Source organism: Anastrepha ludens, chromosome 4 (genome assembly GCF_028408465.1).
Source record: "Anastrepha ludens isolate Willacy chromosome 4, idAnaLude1.1, whole genome shotgun sequence".
NCBI lineage: Eukaryota > Metazoa > Arthropoda > Insecta > Diptera > Tephritidae > Anastrepha > Anastrepha ludens.
The window spans coordinates 115,111,782-115,137,464 of record NC_071500.1 but is presented as its reverse complement, the minus strand read 5'-3'; the positions used below and the strand labels follow the sequence as shown (position 1 = coordinate 115,137,464).

Below are 25,683 nucleotides of genomic sequence, written 5' to 3'. Positions count from 1 at the left end.
ACCAAAATCGTAGCGAATAACTAACAAATTGATTTCAATAATTTACGTTCTCACTTAACGCAAACATTAACGCATATCGAAGCATAGCAAAGGAGAAGAGCCCAAATAAAACGAAAACTGCAAGAACAAGAAGCCGAAAAAAACCAAATGAAATGCTGCAACACAACGAAATTCGACTTAATCCAAAGTACGAGCGAACAACAAAAAAAAGGCGAAAATGTTGTGGCATAGGAAGTTCGCTGTTTACCTTAATTCGTTCCTTGATTACTTTTGTTTTTCAATCCTCAAGCTCAGTTACTGCTTACGTTCGCTAATAAACACTTCACAAGAAATTGAAAAGGTAACATTGGCTTTAGTTTTTTAAATTACTTTGTGCTGATTTATGGCCACAACAACAGCGAGTGAATTATGATATCAGGGGAAAGATGATGCAATAAATTTTGCAAACGTAATAATTATTATCGAAAAAAGCACAGCAATTTTTTAAGAGGAGTATTGCTTTAACTTTGAGCTCCGTTTTGTGTATGCAATGCTCGCTTAAAAATCCTAACATTTTTCTCTCCATTTTGATTTTCCAACATTTGAAAGATTTACAAGGCACTCAAGGCCCGTCATCTAAGCAGACATGTGTTGCTCAGCGCTGGCCGAAGTCTTATATCAGTATTTATTCTCAGAGCGATCTGACAAAACTGAGATGACAATTTCCGGTGTGTGATTCGTATTATGTATCCGGCAATGTATTCAAGCGCATCTTCGTGTGGGCTATCAAAGCCGACTTCCTCATTTAACGCGTCGTTGGCGAACAGAGAGTCGTCAGAAAGTACCTCATCTTCTGTTAGGAAACTTTGTCGACTTTCTAAATAGGTATCATTTAGGCGGAACCACTCAGTTTCGTCGGCATCAACATTGCAATGATCAACTATGTTTGAAGTGTTTCATGCTGTTAATAGAAACCGTTAAGTCATTTAGAAAATAAGTAATCTATGTATTCATTCACTTATTCAATATCTTCGTAATCTACATATATCATATTTGAATTCCATAGGGCTAGGCTTGTCACGCAGCCCGCCTTTGCAACGCATCGCCCTGAATAAATGCTCCAGTACATCCTGATTTAATCGATATGTCAGAATGCACTGAAGACAGTAATTCTCCAGCACATAAAGGTTTAAGTCCCTGAAGGACTTGCCGATAACCTCTACCGTTTCTATGGGCTGATGCATGTCGAGCCCCAGCGTATAGTACCTTTGGATTGCATTTCGATGCTGCTAACTTCACATTTTCGGCACCGTCATGATGCACGGTTAAATGCAACTCCTTAGCTTGTGCGTTATTCAAGCATCGGATACTGACGTCAGCACAATTATCTGAGCAATTTGGGCGTATAAGTAGCCCGTGTCAATTTTTAAAATTTTTCTTTACATTACAGACATGAAAAACACTTATCGACATCTTTAACCTAAGTTACAGTACATCTTGGTTTTGGAATATTTAGGGTTTTAGAGATTCAAACCAAAATGAATAGTTTTCGAAAACATGGGCATCTTTGATAAAATCTTCCCCGAAGATATTTAAGACTTAAGATGTTTCATGACCTCGACTATTTGGTTTCGAGGTCATTTGTTTATTTTGAATTTTACCTCTGTTTATTTTCTTTTAAGCACACAATTACTTAATGACACCTGTGCATACAAAGATATACGCGCCCTCGCATGCTCCTAACAAAAGTAAATAGCAATGACAGCCAATACCAAATTATCACAATTCTGCAAATAATTTCCAATTGGATTTAAATACAATGTTACACTTTCTACAGAATGCCCGCACTCATGGAAACTGACAGCTCGTTGAAATGGCAGCGGATATTCTACGTCGCGTAGAGTTGCATTCGCTTTGAAAGTTTTTATTTTTGCGTTCGCCACCCTGTGGTACATGAATAGAAGGGTGAATCAAATTAGCGAAAGATTAATAATTATAATTTTAAATATTCTCACCATGTATAGGACTATGAATAAGTTCGTGCGGTTTTTTTTCGAAATTTGAAACTTTATTGACGTAAAATGGTTACAAATTTAATATTCAAAATATTGTCCATCGCTTACTACTACTTTTTCCCATCTTTCTGGCAATTCACGGATTCCCTTTGTGAAAAATTCGGTCGGTTTTGCCGCAATCCACGAATCGATCCATTTTTTGACTTCATCGTAATTACGGAAGTGCTGGTCAGCCAGGCCATGTTGCATCGATCGGAAGAGATAGTAATCGGATGGCGCAAGGTCTGGACTATACAGCGGGTGGGGTAGGACATCCCATTTGAGCGTTTCTAAGTATGTTTTGACCACTTGTGCAACATGTGGCCGAGCATTGTCATGTTGCAAAATAACTTTGTCGTGTCTATCGGCGTATTGCGGCCGTTTTTCTCGCAGTGCTCGGCTCAAACGCATCAATTGTCGTCGGTAGACATCCCCCGTAATCGTTTCATTCGGTTTCAGTAGCTCATAATACACAACACCCAGCTGGTCCCACCAGATACACAGCATAACCTTCAGGCCATGAATATTCTGCGCCGACGTCGATGTTGAAGCATGGCCAGGGTATCCATACGTTGCCCGACGTTTTGGATTGTCGTAATGGACCCACTTTTCATCGCCAGTCACAATTCGATGCAAAAAACCCTTTCTTTTGTGCCGTTGAAGCAGTTGTTCGCATGCCATAAAACGGCGTTCAACGTCTCTTGGCTTCAATTCATACGGCACCCAATGGCCTACCTTTCGGATCATTCCCATGACTTTTAAACGTTTGGAAATGGTTGATTGATCAACTCCCAAAGTTTTTGCAACCTCTTCTTGCGTTTGAGCCGGATCTTGATCGAGCAATTCCTCCAATTCGGTATCCATGAACTTTGGCGGCGCACCCTCGCGTTCTTCGTCTTCCAAGCCAAAATCACCACTTTTAAAGCGTGCAAACCACTTCTGGCACGTTCGCTCAGATAGAGCATGCTCACCATAAACTTCCACCAAGATACGATGACTTTCGGCTGCTTTTTTCTTCATATTAAAATAATGAAGAAGAATTCCCCGCAAAAACACATTATTTGGCACGAAATTCGACATTTTCAAGTGTGGTAAAAATATTGTTGTTTACGCTTCAAATAAAAAACTTATACTGACGTTTGTGCCTTACGACAGTAGCTCTCCAATGAATGTTTGGAAATGTGGATCGATGGAATAATAATCAAGTTACGCCATCTGTTGTAAAACCGAAACGAACTTATTCATAGTCCTATAATTCAGGATTTTTAAGGAAGCGACTGTCGTCTCAATGCAAATTGCATAAAGATATATTTATAAAATTGATTAAATTCATTATACAAATATTTTTTTGTTAATATTACCAATAACTGGAATTCTACGAAGCCACCCATTACGCAATTTGGGTAAACCTTGTCATAGAAAATGCAGACCTGCTCACCATTATCCGCGATTCTCAGTTCCCGTTTGTGCAATTTAACTGCAATACAATAAGTTGAAAATTTAATATTTAACCAAATATCGCTTGCGAATTGTAGTTTTACACTTTCAAAAATCACGTCCCAAAACAACATTTTGAAATCGTTTAAAACAACTGCAATTTGCACTTTGTATCTTTTCTTTTTAATTAATTTTCTACATATTCGTAGTTTCATGAAACAATTTTTTCCATGAGTCCAAGCTTTCTTGGTATTGATTTTGTGATTACAAGAGCTGACTGGTGACTAATTTAAGGCTTTTTTAAGCATTGCATAAAGAAAATGTTTTATTCGATGAAGAAATAGGTCTCCGGCAGGTCTTTAATCCGCGTAATTGTGGCACAAGAGAAACAATTCTCATTAGTGTTCCTCTCTTTACACAATTTTTTGCATGAAGATTACGGCATAGCAAAAGGAACTGAGATAAAGAGCTGCCCTTCTGCTTTCTTTGTGTTGACTATTATGCCGTCTCTTCTTGCCTTCACGAAAAGATTAAAAAATTGTCATACAGCCGTCGGAATCATATCCTCAATCTGTAAGTAGAATATCTATTGGAAATTACGTAATAAAAAAGGAGTTTAGTGGAAACTTGGAACTTTTTTTCCTTTTACGCTAAGAGCACGAAAAACTCGCCATACATTTCTGCGAAATCCTTTTGAAGTGACAGTCCTTGATCGCGTATACATAAGTCCAGGTGTTTCCGTGGAAGTTGAGCTGACTGCCATGTAATCGTACAGCCTCCGTTCCTTCAGAATGTTGCTGGCTTTCTTTGTAGAAACTTGGTTTTTACACGACTGTTCGACAATTACTCCGAAAAGAGGAGTTGGCCAAAATAAATTTCCTGTTGAAATTTTTCTCCTCGTCATTTACCAACGTCTGGACTCCAAGAAATCCGTGGCATTCCTTTACTTAATTACTTAGATGGGCGTTACAACCGTATGTCGGTTTTGGCCGAATCTAACACATTGCGTTGTTGTTCTTGTAGCAGTAACTTTGCCTTGTCAGTGTAGTGTAATCACCGGTCGTCTTTGTCTAGCTTATCTAACGGTAGGCCCAGGAAACTAGCTGTTTCGACGGGTTGGGTCCAGAGGGAGAGGGGTTTGAGATGTGTGGGTTTGTTGGGGCATGTGAAAAGGTGGTTAGAGTCGTGCGGGGTCTAACACAACTCCCGAGGAGTTTTAAGCTAACACATTGCGTTGTTGTTGTTGTAGCAGCATAAACATTCCCCATACATATATGGGGAGTGCTGCTAAAGTGACAGTCCTTGGCCGGATATAAATACGGGTCGTTCCGGTAACGTAGAACCGGCTGTCGTGTGAACAAATTGCGTCATCTAGCTCGGTTGAAGCTTGCTGGCGCCAGCTCGTGCCACCGAGTGCTGGTAGGTTAATCCGCAACGTAGATTAAGTCTCACTCTTGCTCGTCGTCCACCAGTGGGTTCCCTCTCATGGAACTGCCATACCGAAGCAATTTTGTTCATCCTTGAGACATGGTCAAATCAGCGCACCCGCTATATACGCTTCACTATGTCCACATCTCACTATGTTCCATCGGATACGGAACTCATGCTAGCCTCCGCAAAGAGGACCAAAGATGTTTCTGGGAATTTTTCTCTTGAACGCCCCCAGTGCTCTCTCATCAGTTGTCGTCATCGTCCAAGCTTCTGCGTCATAGGTATACAAGAACGGGGATGATTAGGGTTTTGTACAGCGTTGTTTTCGTTTTTCTAGGGAGGGCTCTACTTCTCAATTACCTACTGAGCCCAAAGTAACACCTGTTGGCAGGAATTATACTTTGCTTAATCGCTAGGCTGACATTATTATCAGTGTCAACGCTGGTACCTAGTCAAACAAAGACATTCACCACTTTAAATTCGCGGTTGCTAACAGTGACGTCTTGTCCAAGATGTGAGGAGTATTTGTATGTTAACAGCAGGTACTTTGTTTTACTCTCGTTCACCGCAAGACCCATTTCTAACCTAAAATAGTTACTTCTTTGTTGGCACGTTTTGGTTTTTGGTATACAGTGCACTCGCGGTAACTCGAATAGCCGCTAAGTCGAACGACGTGCTAACTCGAACACATTTTTTTCCCTATTGACTACTTTGTAACTCGAACAATATTAAAAAGCGCTATAACTCGAACAAAAAAACAAATTTATTTGTACACACATTCTTTTCAAACATGTACATTTTGTACATACATACATATGTAATAGTATATGTATATAAATTATATGTATACTAGTGTATTGTCCATATGAATATTTCGGCGTTAATATCCCGTTAGTTTTCTGGGAACAACATCTTGCATTGACCAAATTGCTTTAAATTTGTCATTTGTAGTGTATCAGTGCACGTGAGTAATGGATCGTAAAAGGTTGAAGTGTTTAACATTAAAAGAGAGGGCTGAAATCCTTAACAAAATTAAACGTGGACGTAGTGTTACTTCTCTAGCGAAGGAATATGGGGTAGCCAAGTCCACCATAAGTCTTATAAAAAAGAAAGATAAGGCAATTTTAAAAGCAGTAAACAACACGTTTTTGGGTCCTGGGAAGAGGAGAACTTTAAAAGCTTCTGAGTTTCCTAAAATGGAAGCCGCTTTATACAAATGGTTTCTGTCCCAAAGAAAAAAGAATTACCCAATAAGTGGACTCATCTTGAAAGAAAAAGCGAAAGCTTTTCATACCCAGTTGTGTGGGGAAAATTCTACATTTTTTGCCAGTGACGGGTGGCTTCAAAACTTTAAGAAACGTTATGGAGTACGTTTGTTAAAAATTTCTGGAGAAAAACTGTCATCACAGCCAGAGCTGGTAGACCCTTTCAAAATGGCTATACAAGAAAAAATAAAGGAAATGGAGATATGTTCCGACCAAATATATAACGCCGACGAGTCCGAATTGTACTGGAAACTTCTTCCTGAGAAAACTTATGTTTCGTTGTCGGAAAAACAAGCACCGGGAAGAAAGTCTGAAAAGCAGCGTTTTACATTTATGGCATGCACTAACGCTACCGGCAACCATAAGCTTAAACTTCTCGTTATTGGCAAAGCAAGAAATCCTCGTGTTTTCAAAAATTTTAACTGTCCGGTGGAGTACAAAAATTCCAAATCAGCCTTGATGACTTCGGCGATTTTCAAAGACTGGTTTCATAAATCGTTGCCGCAGGTAAAATCCAGATTCATTAAAACAATTTTTTTAACCAAGTTAAATGACTTTAATATTTAGGTAAGAAAATATTTGAAAGATGGGGGACTACCTGAGAAGGCTCTTCATCTAATTGATAATGCCCCATCACATCCCAACGAAATCGAATTAAAGTCCGAGGATGGTTTAATTTTAACTATGTTTATGCCGCCGAATGTGACACCATTGATCCAGCCAATGGACCAAAATGTAATTCGTATAACGAAACTATACTACAGAAATTGTCTACTGGCTTCCATTTTCAACAATAATTGCGATATAACCGAATCTATGAAAAAAATTAATTTAAGAGACTCAGTAACTTTCTTAGATGCAGCTTGGAGTTGGTTAGAAAAGGAAACTGTATCCAAATGTTGGAAAAACATTTTGAGTTTTGCCAACTTAGGCCACTCTGATGAAGATAATATTCCATTGAGCATTTAAAAAAAACAAGACTCTCTTCTTAATAAGTTTAACAATTTAGCCCCACAGGACTGGAATATATGCTTTAAAACTTTGACTTCTTTATGAAAAACATAATTTACAGGTCGAATTTACGCTTCATGATGTTAACAAATGGAATGATGGTGCCGAATTTACCGACACAGAAGTAATAATTGAAACTAGTGATTCTGAGTCTGAGTTTAACAACACAACTGAGACATGTGAGCGGATATCATCTGAGGAGGCAGTTAGCTCTATCAATAAGGTAATTCAGTGGGCCACAACTGAACAAGTAAGCCCCGCAAAGGTTAACACTCCTCAATTGCTGCGTGAAAAAGCCATATTCAACATTGTTGCAGGCAAGAAATGACAAACACACATTACAACTTTCTTTTCGGCCTAACTTTTCTGTTAAAGCTGACTTTTTTGTGTAACTGACACAAAGACTGCCAAATATTTGATGAAAAATATTGAAACGAATTAATTATTTTAAACATATTCATGTTCATATCCATATGAAAATAAATAAATAAATTTAATTGAAAAAAATCGATATCGATGACTGTTTTTTTAACATAGCACACTCAATTGATAAGTCGAACAAATTCGATAAATCGAACAGCGCCTGTTTTAATTAGTTCGAGTTATCGCGAGTGCACTGTATATGTACATAAATGGCATCATAAACACTATACCTGTCTCTGTCTATTTATCTACGTTTCCTTTTTTAATTGAATTACATTTTATACATTGTTTCAAATTTTATTAATTCATGGAACAAATGATATTTGGTAGTATGAAGAATATTGAAAATAATATTGTAATTCTAAAACTACATATGGCAAGAGTTGGTAGCATTCGCAAATACAGTAATTTGGTATTACAATGAAAATCTTGTGTATTTTAAAAACTACAGCATATGACTAGTTAAATAGCTAGAAAATAATATTAAAATTAAGAACGAGGCAAAATCTGGAAACTTCAGTCAAACTAATGTTATCAAGAGAAAAACTAAAAAAGCTAGAATTCAGATGCAAATACAAGGTGAATGTACTTATAGAGAAATAACTTAAAAAACTTAAATTACTGCTTAAGCTTTTGGCAAAAATATCTTTGGATTGCGCTTTTTGGTGTCTTTCATAAAAACTACAAACGAAAAATAGGAAAACTCAGCGGCTTTGAAAGGAAAATGGTCCTGTTACGAGCCAAAAAAACTAAATTTTAAATTCATATATTAAACTAAAATCTATGTCGTTCAATTCGTGGCAATGGCCTGCGTCGAAACGTCTAAACTTGCAATGCAATGGCAGGCAGCTCCATCGTCTTTATGGCACATTCAAAAAAGTGTTTGCAAGAAAGTCATTTTAAAAGCTGCCCTTAAATTCTCAATGCAGCACCATTATTTGTGCTTCATGTACATGGTAACAATTTTGTCCAGTATACTCTCCACGGATTGCTGCTCTTGACGAAATGTTTCCATCGCCTTTGTAGGCACAATCCAATTGAGAAACTCTTCCACATTCTTGCGCATGCGTTCGATTGCCGACAGCGTCTGATCCTCGCAAGCCTTTCGATTGGCCAACTTGAGTGATGCCACCACAACATTGTCGATCAGACGCTTCTCATAGCCTAATTGCTGCAATTTCTGCGGCGATGAAATCTTCTTCAACAGCAACGCCATGAGGAAACGTAGATGCGAGAGTGTTTGTAGGTCATTATTTTTGGCATTCTGTTGCTCCACATCAATGTTGCAGCTGCCACATTGTTGCATATGCGCCTGAAGTTCCGCTTTGACCTTAAAGAACTGTTGACAACCCTCGCACATATATGGATTGGTTTGCTTATGAATTTTCTTCATGTGCGTCTTGAAGTGTGCCAGCTGTGAGAAAGCGACCACGTCCTTGCACAGCAAGCACTGAAACGGTTTCTCACCTGTGTGCTTACGTATGTGCAGCTTCAGTACGCTTGAGTAAGCGTAAGTTTGCCAACAAATCTGTAAAAGAGAATATATGGGATTAAGTTTGATAGATAAGCGAAAATCAGGCTGAAATTGGTGTTCATGTATGTATGTAAATATTTTGTTCGCGTTCGCTGCTTAAGTCTTTTTATTTATTTTATTTATATTACTAGCATTCCACTCACCCGGCACTGGTACGGCCGCTCGCCAGTATGCATGCGCATGTGCACATTGTACTGGGATTTCTGCATAAAGTACGCCTTGCAAACTTCGCAGACATGTGTCTTGACATTCGTATGCATCTTCATGTGCTTGGCCAGGGCTTCATCCTCGATGGTCTTCTTGCAGATCTCGCAATCGAACTGGCCCAACTTGTAGTGCAGTTTGTTGATGTGCGCTCTGAGTACTGGCTCATTGGGGAAGTGTTCCTTGCATATCTCGCAATAGTGATCAGGCCCGTTTTCATGGCGCTCCATGTGCGCGCGCAAATTAGAAGGCGTGGAGAAAGCAGTGGAGCATTTCTCGCAGATATACTGCTTGGCGCTAGCTTTGTGATGGCTAATGATGTGTTGTTGTAACTGCAGAAAGAGAATTGAGAAAGAGAGAGAGAGCGTGAGAAGAAATTGGTATTTTATCAAGCGCACAAATATTACACAGACTTTTTGATACCTACATGACCGCCACGAGCGAAGCGCTTCTCACACTGTGTGCACGCGTATGGCTTCTCGCCGGAGTGCAGTCGCATATGCAGCCGCAAGCGGCCCTTCAACGCGAACATTTTCGGGCATTGCGGACACGAGAACTGCCGATGACTCTCGTGTGCGGAAGTGATGTGATTCCTGAGATTGACCGCCTGCCTGTAGCACTTGCCGCATTGCTCGCACTTGTATGGACGTTCGTCCGAATGGATGAGCATGTGACGCCTCAAATCGTTTTTGCCGCGAAATTGCTTGGAGCAAACATGGCAAATGTATAATTGACGTGTGCGTTTATTGGCTGAGGTGGCTGGTAATGCTGTGGCCACGGAAGCCAATTCTCCGGTTGTGAGCGCGGAATCGCATGCTGAATGCGTTATATCCGATAAGTCGGCGGCTGATTGTGTGGCATCGGTTTCGGAGTATGCAGAATCGGCGATCGAAATGGACTTCTCTGAAGACGCCGCAGCAGGAGTTACAGGATTTTCTATATCCTCTGTTGAATTGACAATTGCGACTGTTATGCTAGCTGCTGAATCGACAGCATGCGCTAGATCGGCGCCCTCCTGGTGCGCCTGCACATCCAAGCCCGCCAGTTGTTTGGCTGATATGACTGAATTACTTCCGGGTGCCGCTGCATTATTTTCGCTTGGCACTGAATGACCGATTTTCTGCTTCTTCCGCTTTGGAGACTTTGCATATGCCACTTGTTTGCTTCTGCACGCCCTCTTTGTTACTTTTACATCACTAGCACGACGCCGCAGCAGCTTCTTCGTGGTAGCTGCCGATGACTGTTGTGTCTCACCACCGTCGCAGAGCTCTGCGCACGCGGCAGGCGGCGAGGACAGCGAAATGCCGCTGTCGGTGTGCATAGACCCGACATCTTCTTTGGAGACAGAGCGACGACTGTGCATCATATTTGTAGTTGGGAAAATGTGAATTTTAGTAAAAGTGATTTGATTTCGATTTACAATTCGCTGGCAAGTAGAAGCACCAATTCCAACACCATAAGTATAAGCTTAATTATTCTCAATGCCCGAATTTTCATACACTAATGATATTTTTTAGAAAAATAGTTAATGGTTTAATAATATGGTACATTAGGTTAAACTTAGCGATATTCTTGCAAGCACCAGCGAAATTAAGTCTCTCCTGCGCCACTTCAGACTTTCGTTAGTTCAAAAGTTTTGACTTTTTACTTTTTTTATTATTTACTTCACTGCAATCAAATACTTATTTCAAAACCAACACCAAAATATATTCAGATATATGCCAGCATGCGATTAAATTTGTATATTTGTTTTGTTGTAGGCAACAATCGAGTTGCTGATTTATTTGCTGTACATTTCTGTTACTGTTTTTGTTTTTTATTGCTTTATGAAGAGGGTGTTTGGTGATTAGTGTTAATTTTTTATTTTCTATTTAAATTTTTTATATTTCGCTTTACATAAGATCGTTTTGGAAATGCTGTAAAAAGAGAACAAAAGAGTGAGAGAGAGAAAGAGAAAGAGAGAGATATTGTAATTTAAGCTTTAAAATGCGTACATACAAACATTGATATGAATAAATAGGCAGCTGTGCATGACATGCGGCCGACGGCAGGCAGAAGGCAGCAGACGAAAAACCGACAGCGGCGAACTACCGCTTCGAATTGATATTGAAATCAGAACAAAACCTCAATTTTTTGCTGGGCGCCTTTTGCCCGTTGCCCGTTGCCTGTGTCGCTGAATTAATTTGTACACATTACAATTTGTAGTAGCGCACAGCCAAACCTCCCTCGACTGCAACAACACAAAGCCTGACCACAGCACACCAGACATGCCCGATAATGATGAGCGAATACTCAACTGAATGATGAACTGAACTCAACTGAACTGAAAACACCTGAATTGTTGAATTATACAATAAATATTTCAATGCGCTGTTAGGTGAGGCGGCAGAGTTGGCAGCCAACAGCAGCGACAGCAGCGCCCACAGTTGGATTGATATGAATTGAAAAGCGAGAGTGCGACATGGAGGGGCGGGCGCGCAGTTGGAACAACAGCAACGAAAAAAAAGTTACAAAAAACAACAATACATTTATAAGACCTAAACAAAAAAGCAGCTGTGTCAACAGTTGAATTGAATTTTTCGTTGTGCTGACGTTGAACTTTAAAAATTCTATGCTTTGTAATACTTAACTAAAATTAAACTATGAAAAAAAATTCTAAAAACATGGAAACAGTAACACAGCAAGCGGCGAAACGAATGCGATAACTCATTGCAAACGCAGTAAAAACCACACACACACATGCACACAGATGTCGTTGATAAGCAAATGACCAGTGAGTTTGTGTGCATTGAAGTTCGTTTTCAAAGTCTTTTGTTTGCAATGCGCAAATGAGCACAGATACGTTTGATAATAAAAAACGAAGAGAAAGAATAAGACAAATACTCTTACAAGCAGTGTATAAAACAATTAAATAAACACAATAACATAGGATAACAAAATATTACAATTGAAACAAATATTTGCCCACAGCGCTGACTGTCTGTTGAAATAAAGACACATTTCTACGGCGGTGCGTTTGTAAGAGACACAGCTGATAAGCGAGAGGTTAAGCAAACGCCGACCGACTGATAAGGCTGAGCGCTCATAGGTATATGTTCAGCTATAAAGACCCAATGCAGACGATATCAAAATGCGAGCGCGTCTATGTGTGTGTTTATATGTATAGGACAAACACAAACTGTGCAACAGCCGCATTGAAGTGCTTTTGAGTTAGTATTGGCCGTGTATGTGTGTGCGAGTGCGCGATAAGATAAGGCAAAAAACAAGTCAAACATAGTTGAGACACAGCAATTTAAGTGGTATAATTTTGATTTTATGGTCGCTATAAGCAGAAAAATGTGTTGAAGGTGGTAAAGCACCCGCTCCAAATGCCTCAAATGACTCAAAAGTTTTCATTAAGTGAGTAAACAAAGTCAATTCTAAAAACAGTGCATTTTATAGAGAAAAAAAATGACACATACATACACACATACATATATACATATTTATACAAATAAGTGTATATACTGAAGTAAATTCAATTGCGAAATACTAACCTCCGCCACTGTTGGAAGTTACGGCTCGGTTGGCGATTAGCTATTGAATGGGGTGAAGAGACCCAGATAGCGAATACCCATTTTGCTAGGCTGTCGATCTGTTTTGGTTCAGGTATAGGTAAGATTGAAATGTATTCAGAAGTGACCGAAAAGAACCAAGGTCTTTTATTTTCTGTTGGTCATAAAAATGCAAGTTAATCTTTTTGTAGAATGTTACAATATTTCAGATTCTTACGACCCCCAAATAGAGAGACAAGAGATAATACATATCTCTATCGGCAATCAGGAAACGCTTAGACTACTAGACCTGACCTAAAAATTATTAAGGCTAACGTTTTAGGTGAGTCTTAGCTGCATTTAGTATATGGTATACATATGAAGGTCTCAGGTCACAGAGATATTGAGGTAAACCGCAGAGCGGATGAACTTGTAAGACAAGGCAGCACAAAATTATTCAGGATGAGTCCATATCCTATCGATTGATAGAGTTCTCGTTCACCCTATTCTCCTTACTTTTAATTAGCGCAGTAGCCCCCTAGACTAGTTGCTTACTTTTCGTGCCAATGCGGATCCCCCAGAGAGAATGGCGGCTTCTTTAATAGCTTTTCTAGCTCAGAGGGAGCCTTCTTTTTGCTCTGCTATCACTAGAGCACCAGCTACAAATGGATGGTCGATTTTTTTCTCGAGGATTTCCACGCCCATGGAATATTAATAATTTAGGCAGATTTCAGATTCCCCTTTCGTGAAGAATGGATAAATCACACTTAAATTCCAGCAGGCAAGCATACATACATACTGTAAAATGATTACTCCTCACTGAACATCTCTTCCAGCAGTCAGTTAGCTTCCTCTGCTTTGCTGTTCTTTTGCAAGGCTGTGATTAAATTCGGGCAACGGAAGATCAATTACGTCGAAACCGATTTTAGCATAGCATCTTCTTCAGTTCCCTCCCCCCATAATATAAGCACCCTGAAGTGCTTAGGAACCACGCCAGCGGAATTTTTGGGCGTTTTTCCTGTAAAGCTCTTCGCACTCACACATTTCCGTCTATCTTTATCTGCTTCGAATAATATGGCTGTCTTCCTTTCTCAACGCCCGTTAGCGATCACATAAGGCTCGTGTTGCGCCGAGCAGCGTCTTTGTGTATCTCTTGCTGGGGCCCGGCACTGCAGACAAGTGTTGCGTACCCCGATGAAGTCAATTACGCTCATAACCGCTCAGAGCCGCGTTGATATCGCCAAAACATGATTTTCAAGCTGAATCCGACCCAGCCAAACGCATCATTATGGACATCAGGCGAGTGAGCGAGAACGCCGAATGAACAAAGATCATAAAAACTATGTCAAAAAAGAAAGCAATGCTTACGGTTTTCATTGGTCGTTATGAGACGTTTACGTAAGCATTCGCCAAAAAAGAAAGAATTCGTGAAAAATCAACGTCGCACAGTGCCATCAATGCCATTTTTAACCAAAAACGAAACGAATGTTCTCCAACAGCCATCGGGACCCCAGTTTTTTTTTCAGTTTGATCGTTTAAAAAACTATTGCATGGAACGAAGAAAAGAAGTAATGGAAAAATCAAAGACCGCTCTGATGGCTATACCGGAAATATATATAAATATATATATAGGATTGGCGCTTAAACCCTTTTTTACAGATAATTTTAATGAAGAGCTTTTTCATGGCACGCACCAACCCATTGAGCTACGGCGGCCGCCGAAAATAGAATTCAAAAAAAGTTTTGAGAGCTGGATCAAACGCTGACATAAGTGCGTTGCAGTTGATGGAGACTACTTTGAAGGCGATAATATCATTTTCGACACATGTATTTTGAATTTTCTAAATATATATTCCGGAATCTTTTTGTTCAAATTGGTATTTCTTTCTCATTAAAAATTCGGTTTCAAATGACGCCGAGTTTTGCAGCCACATCTATCAGTCAAAAGGTACTTGGGAACCAGAATTCCGTTCCGCATTTTTTTTTCTTAGAAACGTTATTAATAAATTCCAATGATCTGCTTTTTCACTTTACACTTCTTAGCCAATTTTAAACTCAGCTATTTAAAACAGCTGAAATTTTGATGAAAACCACCAAAACTAAAATTAGCTGGGTTCTTTACTTTAGTCTTTGGTAGCGACGCCTGTTGAGTTTAATTATTGGCGCATTTGTAGCTGTAAAAACATCGAAGACCCCAAGAACCATTTTCAACTACCAAAAACGGCTGGCATCCAACAATAAAAATCCAATTTAATATTATCGAGCAGTTCGTGACAAATAAGTCGCACTTGACATTGTTAAAAACAAAATAAAACAATGACTTTTCCCCCAACTCATTTAAAACTATTTGATTTGTTGTTGCGTATCGTATGCAGCCGCTGAATGCACTTCCAGCTGTAATTTCTAATTGCATTTAATTTTTAATTACCTGTTTGGCAATTACACGAGCAATTAATCAACCGAAAATAGCAACAGAAATCGAAACCGGAACGAAAAAATAATCGTTCAAATACGTAAGTATGTAAAGTGAACCGCACACGCTTTTTGGGCGACTGTTCGAGCAACAATTCCGCTGCGAAATATTGGATGACCGAGAATACAAACTTCCGAAAAAAAAAAACGAAATCGTACAGCAATCAGTCACACCATTTGTCAACTGGTGTCAAAATTGAGCAAACACCTCAAAATATGGCGAGTGGCAGCATCGAGACGACCGTGGCGAACGGAGCGGCCAAGTGTTGCAATGTGCGCCAATTTCAGAGAGCTTCGTCGAATAGCAGACGCGGCGGTCAAGCAACTGCAACTGATTTAGTCGAAATGACAAAAACAATAAACGAGCTACTCAAAAATATTGTAGCAAACGTCATAAAGACTGCTCACATGAATTAGAATGAATTGCAAAAGCGAAATACGCAAATGTCGACAGAAAAGAGTTGCGGGTGACGGGGTGAAAAATTTGAATTTCAAAGCGCCCCAATAAAAGCGCAAATTAATTTGAAATACACACGCGCGCGCAAGCATACAAAAAATAAATTACAAAATTTCATTTAAAACCGTTCCTATTCGGCGACAAAAACAAAACTTCAAATCAGCGAACGACTCGACAACTCTCCAACTGAAACGGAATGAATGGAAAACAGATTTTTTCAAGAATACAACACTACCCCGACAACTCGTCGGGCCTCGAGACGTTGAGGAAAATTTAACAGCAATAACAACAACAACAAACAGCTAGAATAATTCATATCATAGAACGTTAAAAAAGGAGAGCACAAATACCGTCACAGCGATCACCGTAACTGACGATCACCAATACCAGCAAAGCTGCAACAACAACACCAGCAACAAGAACCATCCATCGTTGGTTGTTGACTGTTGGTGACAGCTGGGAATTGAAAAACAAAAATACGAAGTCAACAATATCACCACGTCTCGAGTGTATTTGTGTGTGTGTGTGTGTGTGTGAGTGTGCTGGGTATCTGGTAGAAAAGCGTTGCGGGGCAGCAAAATTGCTTAGCTGATAAAACCAATTCCAATGCGAAAAACAAAGAATAGCGTTATGTAAAAACGAAAATGAAATAATGGAAAACATGTGAATACCAGAGAAATGTAATTCACTACATACACACAAACAAGCATACGCACACATACATGCACATTTGTTTGTTCTGTGTGTTTGTTTAAATAAATGCATAGCTGTGTGTGTGCGAGTGCAATAAAGCACATACATACATATGTGCATGTGGCCAACAGATGTTGCCTCGATGTCGTCTGCTCGGGCAATGTCACTGTCGATTAGCCCCGCTGGGGTATGTACATATTTACATACATACAAAGCACCATAGAACTAAAGGAGGACTTCAGTGAAAAATAATACCATTTTATTTTAACTCTTCTTGAGTGGCGCGATGTGCACGCAAATAGGAAAAGCCCCTGATCGCCATCTGATCGGAGTGGCCAGGACGATTATTCTGCATATGGCCCAGCAGCTCCCAATTTCCGGACTTCGCCAAAGCATCCTCTGGGTAGCTTCCGAACATCCATTCGAGATCGAGCTAATGTGAGCAGCCGAAGCAACCCAGGATATCTGGTTGTGCGCAGAGCTTGGGACCCGCTACGTAAACCTTTCATTGTTTCTTGATTAGCTGAGGTTGAAAACTTGAGTACTAAAGCGCGAATATGCAGTTTGTTATGCTTAGAGTACCACTTCTCATGCTAGTCCCAAAGATTACCAGGCTGATATTAGAAATGTTACTCTTACTGATTTGTAAGAGCCCACCATAACTTTCAGCGGCTTCATAAGCCTAATGAGAATTGTAGGGTACAGAACAAACGGGTGAAAACGATAAAATTTCATTTTTGAGTTAGATTCTCTGACTTGTGGCCGCTACGGTTTGAATAGAACACATGAAATTAGTAAATTTACCTAAAAATATGACAAACATCGACACACTGTTTTCAATCTCTTCAATCCCATAGCAATTGTGGGAGAGGGTGTTGAAATTAAACAATAATTATGAAAATTCAACAGCAACAAATCAACTGCGACCACTCCAGAAAAGCAACGCATAAGGCAGTTATGGGACGCGCTGCAGCAACGCTTCATGGGCTTAACAACCAGAATAGCATGAAGTGGCATCAACAAAGCCAGTTGCGCGACGTTATAAATAATGAAAATTTTCATTTGTCTAGATGTGTGTATGTATGTATATTGACCTCTACATTTAGCTATTCAGCGAAGCGTCAACCTCTTAATTCCGTAGCGCATTTTGCGCGTCGAGTCGAGTTATTAGAAGCAATCGCAGTGGTCGAAGTACAGGGTGCACGAAATGTTTCTGTATGCATTTCGAGTATTCGTAAACCTAATTGGAGAAATTCGCCAATAATATGAGAATTAGAAGCGTTAGCGTTACTGTTAACAGTTCCTTTGTTTATTTAAAAATTGCACCGAAACTCGAAAGTACTAAATTGATATTCGAATTTTCCGACACATTTTTGCCTAGTTACTTTTGGGTTAATTATATATATATATATATTATATACATATAATTGGCGCGTACACCTTTTTTGGGTGTTTGGCCGAGCTCCTCCTTCTATTTGCGGAGTGGAGGGACCTACAGTTTCAAGTCGACTCCGAATGGCACTCGGAGGTTTGCCATTGACTGCCGAGAGGCAACCGCTATTAGAAAAATATTTTTCTTCATTTTGGTGTTTCGCCGAAATTCGTACCTACGATATCTCTGAATTCAGAATGCTAGTCACCCACCCAGCCATTGGGCTACGACGGCCGCTTGGGTTAATTGCTCATTGCAAATTTTCAGAAAAAGTGTACTACTTTAAGGAAAATTGAGGTCTGAAGAACTCAACTTCAACCTCTCCACAACAATGGGGTTTAGAAATCCCTTTTAACTGAAAAAAATATCTAAGACCATCTAAGGATGATAAAAATAATTTACTAAGGATGACGGAAATCGGCCCAAACCAACGAACGAGGATAACTTTCAAGTTTTTCACAGGTTAACCCTCCGCTGGACACCTTTTTTTTTAACCTTAGATTGTCCACTCGATTCTGTCCTTTTTTTGTCCTGCCCGAGGATCCTTTTTAATAGGTTATATCCATAAATCGATAGAAAAATAAATTTTAAGAAGCTACCTGGATACTCAAGTCTATAGCTATAATAGAAATATGGTAAATTCATGTCCAAAGTCGAAAAAGGCTGGCCCGAAAAGTCTTTTAGTAAGGATTCACCGGCGATCCTTTTAACGTCCAAGTCAAGAACTGCAAATATGATTGCCAGTGGAATTAATATAAGTGACCTGGTCTACGAAAAGGTTCCTTACGTGCGAAAACAAGTTTTCGAAAAAACAGCAGTTAAAGTTTAAACTTCTAAAAATCCTTATAACTTTTTTAAATATTAATATTTTTCAATCCGGTTTGGCTTATTTTCTTCTGCATACATCACAGTATCAATAAAATCACAGAAGCAGTGAAAAACATTTGTTATACATAAATAAATAAGAAAAATCTAATGCAAATCATAGAAATCGTTTTAAAAAATAAGTTAGCTTTTGTCCCGACATCCATGCAAAAAAAAAACGTATAAGACCCGGTGACAAAATTTTTTTGAAAACAGACTTCAGTATCGTATTCATTACACCTCAGACTGTCCAGGAATGGTTAGTTTTTAATTTGCACAAATTATTGTCTTCGTTATTCTAATTTGTATTCTGACAAAAAAATCAGTCTTTTTCGTATTTGTACTATTCTTTTTTTTACTTTTAACAAACTTTTAAACAAATTATGACTTTCTGGTTTTTACCATTTTAAAGAGCCTTTCACACACTATTCGAATCAACAAAAAAGTGAAAAATGATTTTTTGACACGTAAGGTACCTTTTCATAGACCAGGTCACATATATAGAAAAATGGACAGTGGGTGGAAAAAACTACAGTCAACTAATACTTCTCAAGTATTTTACTTCAATTAGATAACCTTTCATGTTTTAAATAAAAATATAAGACTTAAAAGTGATTTAATTTTAAAATATATATTTTTAATTTTTTTTTTTTAATTTATGGAGAAACTTTTCTTTCACCCTATTTAATTAAACTAAAAACGTAGCTTCATTAAACGAAACCATAGAGCAAAAATACATTTCTATATAGACGCATATATTCGACGAAAGTACGCTTCATTGGCTCCTCACCCATTGAAATTGCCACTTCGTTGTGGTAATTTACGGGAAATAAGCGAAAACGCCTATTGAAACTTCGCCCGGCCGCCAGCAAACGTAAACAGCTGCATTTATTTCGCTGCTCAATGGGAATTATATATATGGCTGCGCACACCTACACACACACACTAACGCGCACGCTCGCATTTAGAAACCAAAACAGAAGCGAAAATCATCAACGGCTGGACGCGAGGTTGTTGAGGTCTGCCCTCTTACATTGCAACGACGGCGGCGGCTATAAATGGCTCCGGAGGAAAATGCGCCGAAGGGGTAAAATGCAAGTAGTGTAATATGAAACATTTTTTACGGTGACTTATGCCACTGAACTTTGGGTTGTGGCCAGCCACTGTTTTGCAGTTGCTTCAGCTCGTTTTGTATTTTTAAAATCTGTTTACATAAAATTTCTTATGGTTATATTCTCTCATACATACATACATATGTAAATGTTATACATTAATACTTTTTGCATGTGCACTTTGGGTAGAGTCCAATAAAATTGCCTTAATAATTCAACAAAAACGCTGTACTTTCTCAGAAGAGCTAAAACGATTATTGCAAAGTTTACCGATTTAGGACTCACCGATCTGGGCACAGACGGAGAACAGAAATCACAGCTCATAGTCAGATAAAATCCAATAAGAGGCAACCAATACTATAGGTGAATTAGCACTTTTCATGCGTTCTTACAATTACTTTCCTGATTCCCTTCCTCTTGATGGCTAATCCTATTAAGCCATCGGGCTTTCTAAGCTTCTTGGGGGATTTAGTGAAACGTTTACAGCAGCAGAATTTAAGGGGTTATACGCAGTTATGAAGCAAATAAAAGACGGTTTGTCAAGGATTTATCCTGAAGAAACTTCAGAATATTTTAATTTGAAAATTTTTGGCGGTTATAAAAGCATCCTTCAAGAACGTAACAAAATTTTTTATTTATGAAAATGTTGATTATAGAGCGCGCTGCAGGCGATTTCTGGAACCCCCTTTAAAAAAAGACGATTTACGGTGTACATCGTAACTCAGGATTGGATTATCTGAAATAAAAAAAACCAAACAAATTTTGTAATATATTAGATTATCTAGTAATTAATCGTTCGGCTAATCAAAATAGTGAATTTTCACAAAATGGCAGCTTTTAAAAGAAATGATTTCGATTTTTACGTTAAAATTTGGCCGTAAATTGATTATAAAATGGAAAATAAGTATCAGATTTACAAAAGGAACGATTAATTACTAGAAAATGTATCTTTAAAGATTGAGTTAAAACGGTTGACCGATCAAACAAGCCGTTTTCGAGATATCGTGTACACCGACTTGAAAAATGCCGTTTTGAAAAAAACACGTTTACAGTTTCAATACCTACCTTAAAACGTGCCGAGGCATCTCTACATATTTAGGTATAACTCCGAAAGTATTGCTTAGATCTACTTCAAATTTCGTGCGTATACTTTTGAATATATGTACATTACAAAAATGCAATAAAAAAATCGATTTTTTTGAAAGTCATAACTGCGTATAACCCCTTAAATTGCCCCACAGCGTTGGACTGCATATGGAGCGCATGACATACCTCCATATATACACAAGAATTGAATCCATTCTTCAATTAGGTTAAATAAGTGAACGTGCTTTTCTACAAATGCACAGCGCATGTTGAATATCAACAAATAAATGTTTATAAATAACAACAAAAAAATCTGCAAATCGAGCATGAAATAAAGCGCGAAGCTTCTTTGCTTTTCGGATGCATTGATGCTTGGTTTTCAACAGAATAAGCGAAAGTGGCACTATTTTCACTGGAATACACAGATTTGCATTTGTGTGTGTATGTATATGTGAGTGCTATTGAATCTTATTTCAAGCAAACTCAAGCAAAAAAATGTATATTTAAGGTACAGTAAAGAAAACACAGATGGGAGGAAAATATAAAATATGGCATCAGGAAAATTGTAAAAACTAGCGCAGCAAAATGGCAGTTCAAGCAGTTCGGCATACAGAACGACGCGACGAACAATAGCACATCAATATTTTTACCAGTTTTGACTCCTTTTTTTCTTTTTTTTTTTTGGACAGTTCATTGTTTTTACTCAAAAGTCTAACAAAATCCTACATAAATCCAATTTTAAAATTGTATACAAGAATTAGAAAAATCCCACGACCATTTCTTGCCAATTCCACGGATTTTAATTATAATTTCTACAAAAAAGTTTGTGTGCAGTTCTATAGCTTTTAAATTTGAGAAAAATAAAGTGCAAGTTTGAACTTATAAAAAAATTTGTGGATTTTTTATAATTTTTTCACCGACGGTGTTGCGAATTTTCTCCATATAACAAATACGCATTTTTTACTTCTCTAAAGAAAAATTCTTTGGATTCTGACATTCTTGCAGCAAATGAGCGATATAATCTATTATTTCACACTCACACATGGCTAATTCTTATTGTGGCAATATTAGATTCACGATATGAAGGCAAACATATTAATAATGATTAACAATATTTCAAATTTACGACGATACGAAAAATACGACTGAAATGACAGTTATTGGTCGAATATAACTCCAGGTCGTTCTGGTAAGATAGGCCCGACAGACACGGGAACATTGTTATCTTCACCATTAAATCTGAACCCGAGAAACCCGGGAAAGTCTGTAAGTGCTGTCCAAAGTACATCCGATGTCAAGATAAAGCTGCTAATCCCTTCTCACATGTCGGTGTGCAGTTTCTTTGGAGGCAGAACGTTATTGTGGTTATCACAGTAGCACCATGGAAAGAACATCATCGGCAGTATAATTTTAGGGTATTGGTGTATGCGTGGCCACGTTCTACCATAGCTAAACTTCGATCAATTGACCGCCTCATAAATTATAAGCAAAGGCTCTTTATCGGTTCGAGTGCGTCTCTTAGGATTTTGAAGTAATTAACAGGTCTCAGTTAGATTTTTGAGTTTATTAACTTCCACGTTAAGTTAAACAAGTAAAATGCAGATAAGTTAGAGATCCGCGAATTAGACACCTAGTACTGGAAAAATTGGCAAATTCAGAAAAAAACCTGATCGCAAGAAGTTTATGCCGGGTCACACATTCTTTGAGCCACATAAATACTAATGGAGCGATTACTTAGAACACTTCGGAGTAGGCGACATATAGAAACAAATTTTCTTCCACGCCTCGAAATGCGCAATGTACTCAAAATTCCTTGCGTCGGCAAGACTTTTACTTTTTGTTCTAATGAAAAAGAATTTTATAGGTTTACAAAAATTATTTCTTGCCCTCAAACTTAAAAATAAAATTATTTATTGCAGATTATTCCGTTCTTGGTGATAAGAGAGAGTTTTTGTTCGCGGATTATTCCGTCGAAAGATGCAAAAGCGTTAATTAGTAACCACCTTAACAGCGGGGAGAGCACCTGTAGCCGAAGGTGTTATCATTGTCAATGGATTTCCGAAACAATGGACTCAGTGCAATTTTTCTATGTAGTCCTTATTTATGTCTATAATGCTGAGAATTGCTAAGCGAGCATAATTTAGAAAATAAAAAGTATTTGAAAAAAATAAGCCCATCTTTAATACTGAAATACGTTCCTAATTAAAAAATATTTACTTGAAAACAAATTTAAAATACATAAAAAATGTTTAGTAAAAAAAATCAGCATGGGGTTGTAAAAAATGTAATCACCAGCTAAATAAATGGAACATGGACGAGTATGTCATAAAACAAACCGTATACAAATTCAAATTTTCCAGCGCGTTACAAATTCATGAAATGCACGTCCAGTTAAGCGAAAAAAACGCATATTAAATAAGCGAAAATAAAGCTGTGAAAAAATGGAACAAAAACATTAACTCTATGAACAATGAGAGTGGAACAAAATACAAACGAAATAAAATCAATGCAAATTGAGTTTGTTACAGAATAACAATTGAAGTCTTTCGTTCGTACGGTGAAGGGGTTGCAAGAAGAACTTTATTTTTCCTCAAATATGCACATACTTACTACATACATATAAATGTGCATATGTTCATACATACATACATACATTTGCATAAGGGAGAGGTTAAGCATATTCAAATTGAAAATAAAGCGAACGGCGATACCAGAAAAAAGGGTTCCAAATAAGAAATAGCTAAACAGTAATGCGAACACTTATGTATGCATATGTCCACATATATGTATTTTCTGCTTGGAGAAACATGGCACTAAACACACACATACATATATTACACCCAATATTGGCATATTCAATCAAATGTCAGCTTCATATTTCCTTTATGACGCTTGCATTCTGCCCGAGTTCGTAGTTCTATTATTTGTGCATGAATTCACCTCAATAAGTGAAAAGGCAGTGTTATTCACATTTAGCAACTGCAGTAAATTGCTGATAAGAAAAATATCCAATGCCGACACTTGTATTGAACAAAGAACTTTGTTCATTAGGAAAAATGTGTATGCCCATCAAGACACGTCAACTTCAAGTAAATGCACACATAGCCAGCGTCTGAGTGACCGAAGTCAGTAATAGAGCGAATAGCACATGAAATTAAGTAACGAAAATGCACCCTTATTTGGGGGTTGGTTCTGAATTATAAGAACTAAGGATTAAGGACAGAGTTTGTAACCCCATTGAAGTCTTTCGAATTGAGTAAGCTATAAAATCCAAGTAAACTAAGTTTTCAAACAAAATAAAAATAAATTCTGAATTAACCACAATTTGCTATCGATTTTCCACATTTTTGCCTATAAACGCAAGTAAAGAGAAGTGCACGTATTGAGGGGTACATTGAAGTTACGTTCTCGACCATAAATCAAAATAAATGTAAGGCTTTTAAGTTTTTGTAAAACAGAATGCCTGAAATGCTTATAAGATCAAGCATTACTCTTCACCGAAATAGGCAAGGATAGTATTTTAATTTCTTTGAAAGTTGCATAGAATAAATTAGCATGAACCACCACCAAAAATTAATTATTCAATGCAGTTTAAAAGTAATTTTTTGTACATACATATGAAAGTGCATAAGTAAACGTATTAATAGATATTCCAACACCCAGCTTGCGACAATTCGGACGTAGCGTCTTTAACTTACCACTAGACAGCCAATAACGAGCCATTCTATTGCGACCACCCCGAAAAATGCCAGCCTCCCCCAGACGCACAGCAGCACCGAAATCAACGCCGCACCTCAACTTTCTCAATTCACAAATACAAATTGAAACATATTTTATAAAAAGTGGCATTTATGTTTTCCGTCAAAAGACCCACACAATGGATTTTGCAAAAAAATGTTCCAATTTGTATTTACCAAGTATACTTGGGCTGAATCAAATTTTCACGCTGCCAGTTATATGCAGCGTCACGGTGACACTTACACCCATATGGAACAGTTCGTTTAGTTCACAGCTTGTAAACTTTACTTTTGAATATTTTACAAAATATTTAGTAAATTTCAATTTCGAACACTGCCTTTTTCACTACTTTTCTTCAATTAAAACTAATTAAACAATTTTCTGACTGCCCCCATTCATTTGACGTTGTCTTCTTCGTTCGGTCGACCGTTCTTAGTATTTGTGTGTGTGCGCCTATAATTTTGTTATTCTTTCGACTCGTTTTTTATTGTATTGCTTGCGTTGCGTTGAGTTGTTGCTATATTTCGTGGTTTATGAGTGTTTGGAGAGACGCGTGCACTCTCGCAATTCTTAACTGCAAAAACAAAAACTACGCATGTGAGAAGAAATGTCAAAAACTAAAGACGAGTGTTGCCAAATACTTTTAAAAACAAAAGATTTCAATGCAGCAACAAACTTCCACCACATCGATGAAAATGTATCGATTTATTTACTCCAATATGTGGATTTAACCAGTACAGACACATTGGGGCTGTTAAATTAAGTTTAAACGCCCAATTTCGCAGGTTTATACTCAGTTTAAAAAATGTATCAAAGTGTAATTGACACTGAAATATCGGCCCCTTAGCATTACTCTCAATCATGAAATTTAAATTAAAGGTATAGAAAGCAGTTTAGAGTGTTAAATGAAAAGCCTTTTTATTTAACTACCTACTCCCACTGAAATCAAAACGGAAAT

At 38.0% G+C, this 25,683-nt stretch overlaps 1 protein-coding gene across 10 annotated transcripts; it reads right to left on the bottom strand.

The window, feature by feature from the left end:
• Positions 1-7,895: 7,895 nt before the first annotated feature.
• On the bottom strand, positions 7,896-25,244 carry LOC128860709 (zinc finger protein 25). Of its 10 annotated transcripts, none has more exons than XM_054098385.1 (5): positions 24,902-25,244; positions 24,686-24,789; positions 9,766-11,254; positions 9,278-9,670; positions 7,896-9,128 (listed from the first exon to the last, which is right to left on the bottom strand). In XM_054098385.1, exons 3-5 carry the CDS (start codon positions 10,702-10,704, stop codon positions 8,535-8,537), a joined length of 1,926 nt encoding a protein of 641 aa, XP_053954360.1. In that variant the 5' UTR covers positions 10,705-11,254; positions 24,686-24,789; positions 24,902-25,244; the 3' UTR covers positions 7,896-8,534. The 10 variants fall into 10 exon arrangements, with proteins under 10 accessions (XP_053954360.1, XP_053954361.1, XP_053954362.1 ...); XM_054098386.1 differs by having other exon boundaries at positions 24,686-24,785; XM_054098387.1 differs by having other exon boundaries at positions 24,686-24,785; positions 24,969-25,244.
• Positions 25,245-25,683: the final 439 nt, after the last annotated feature.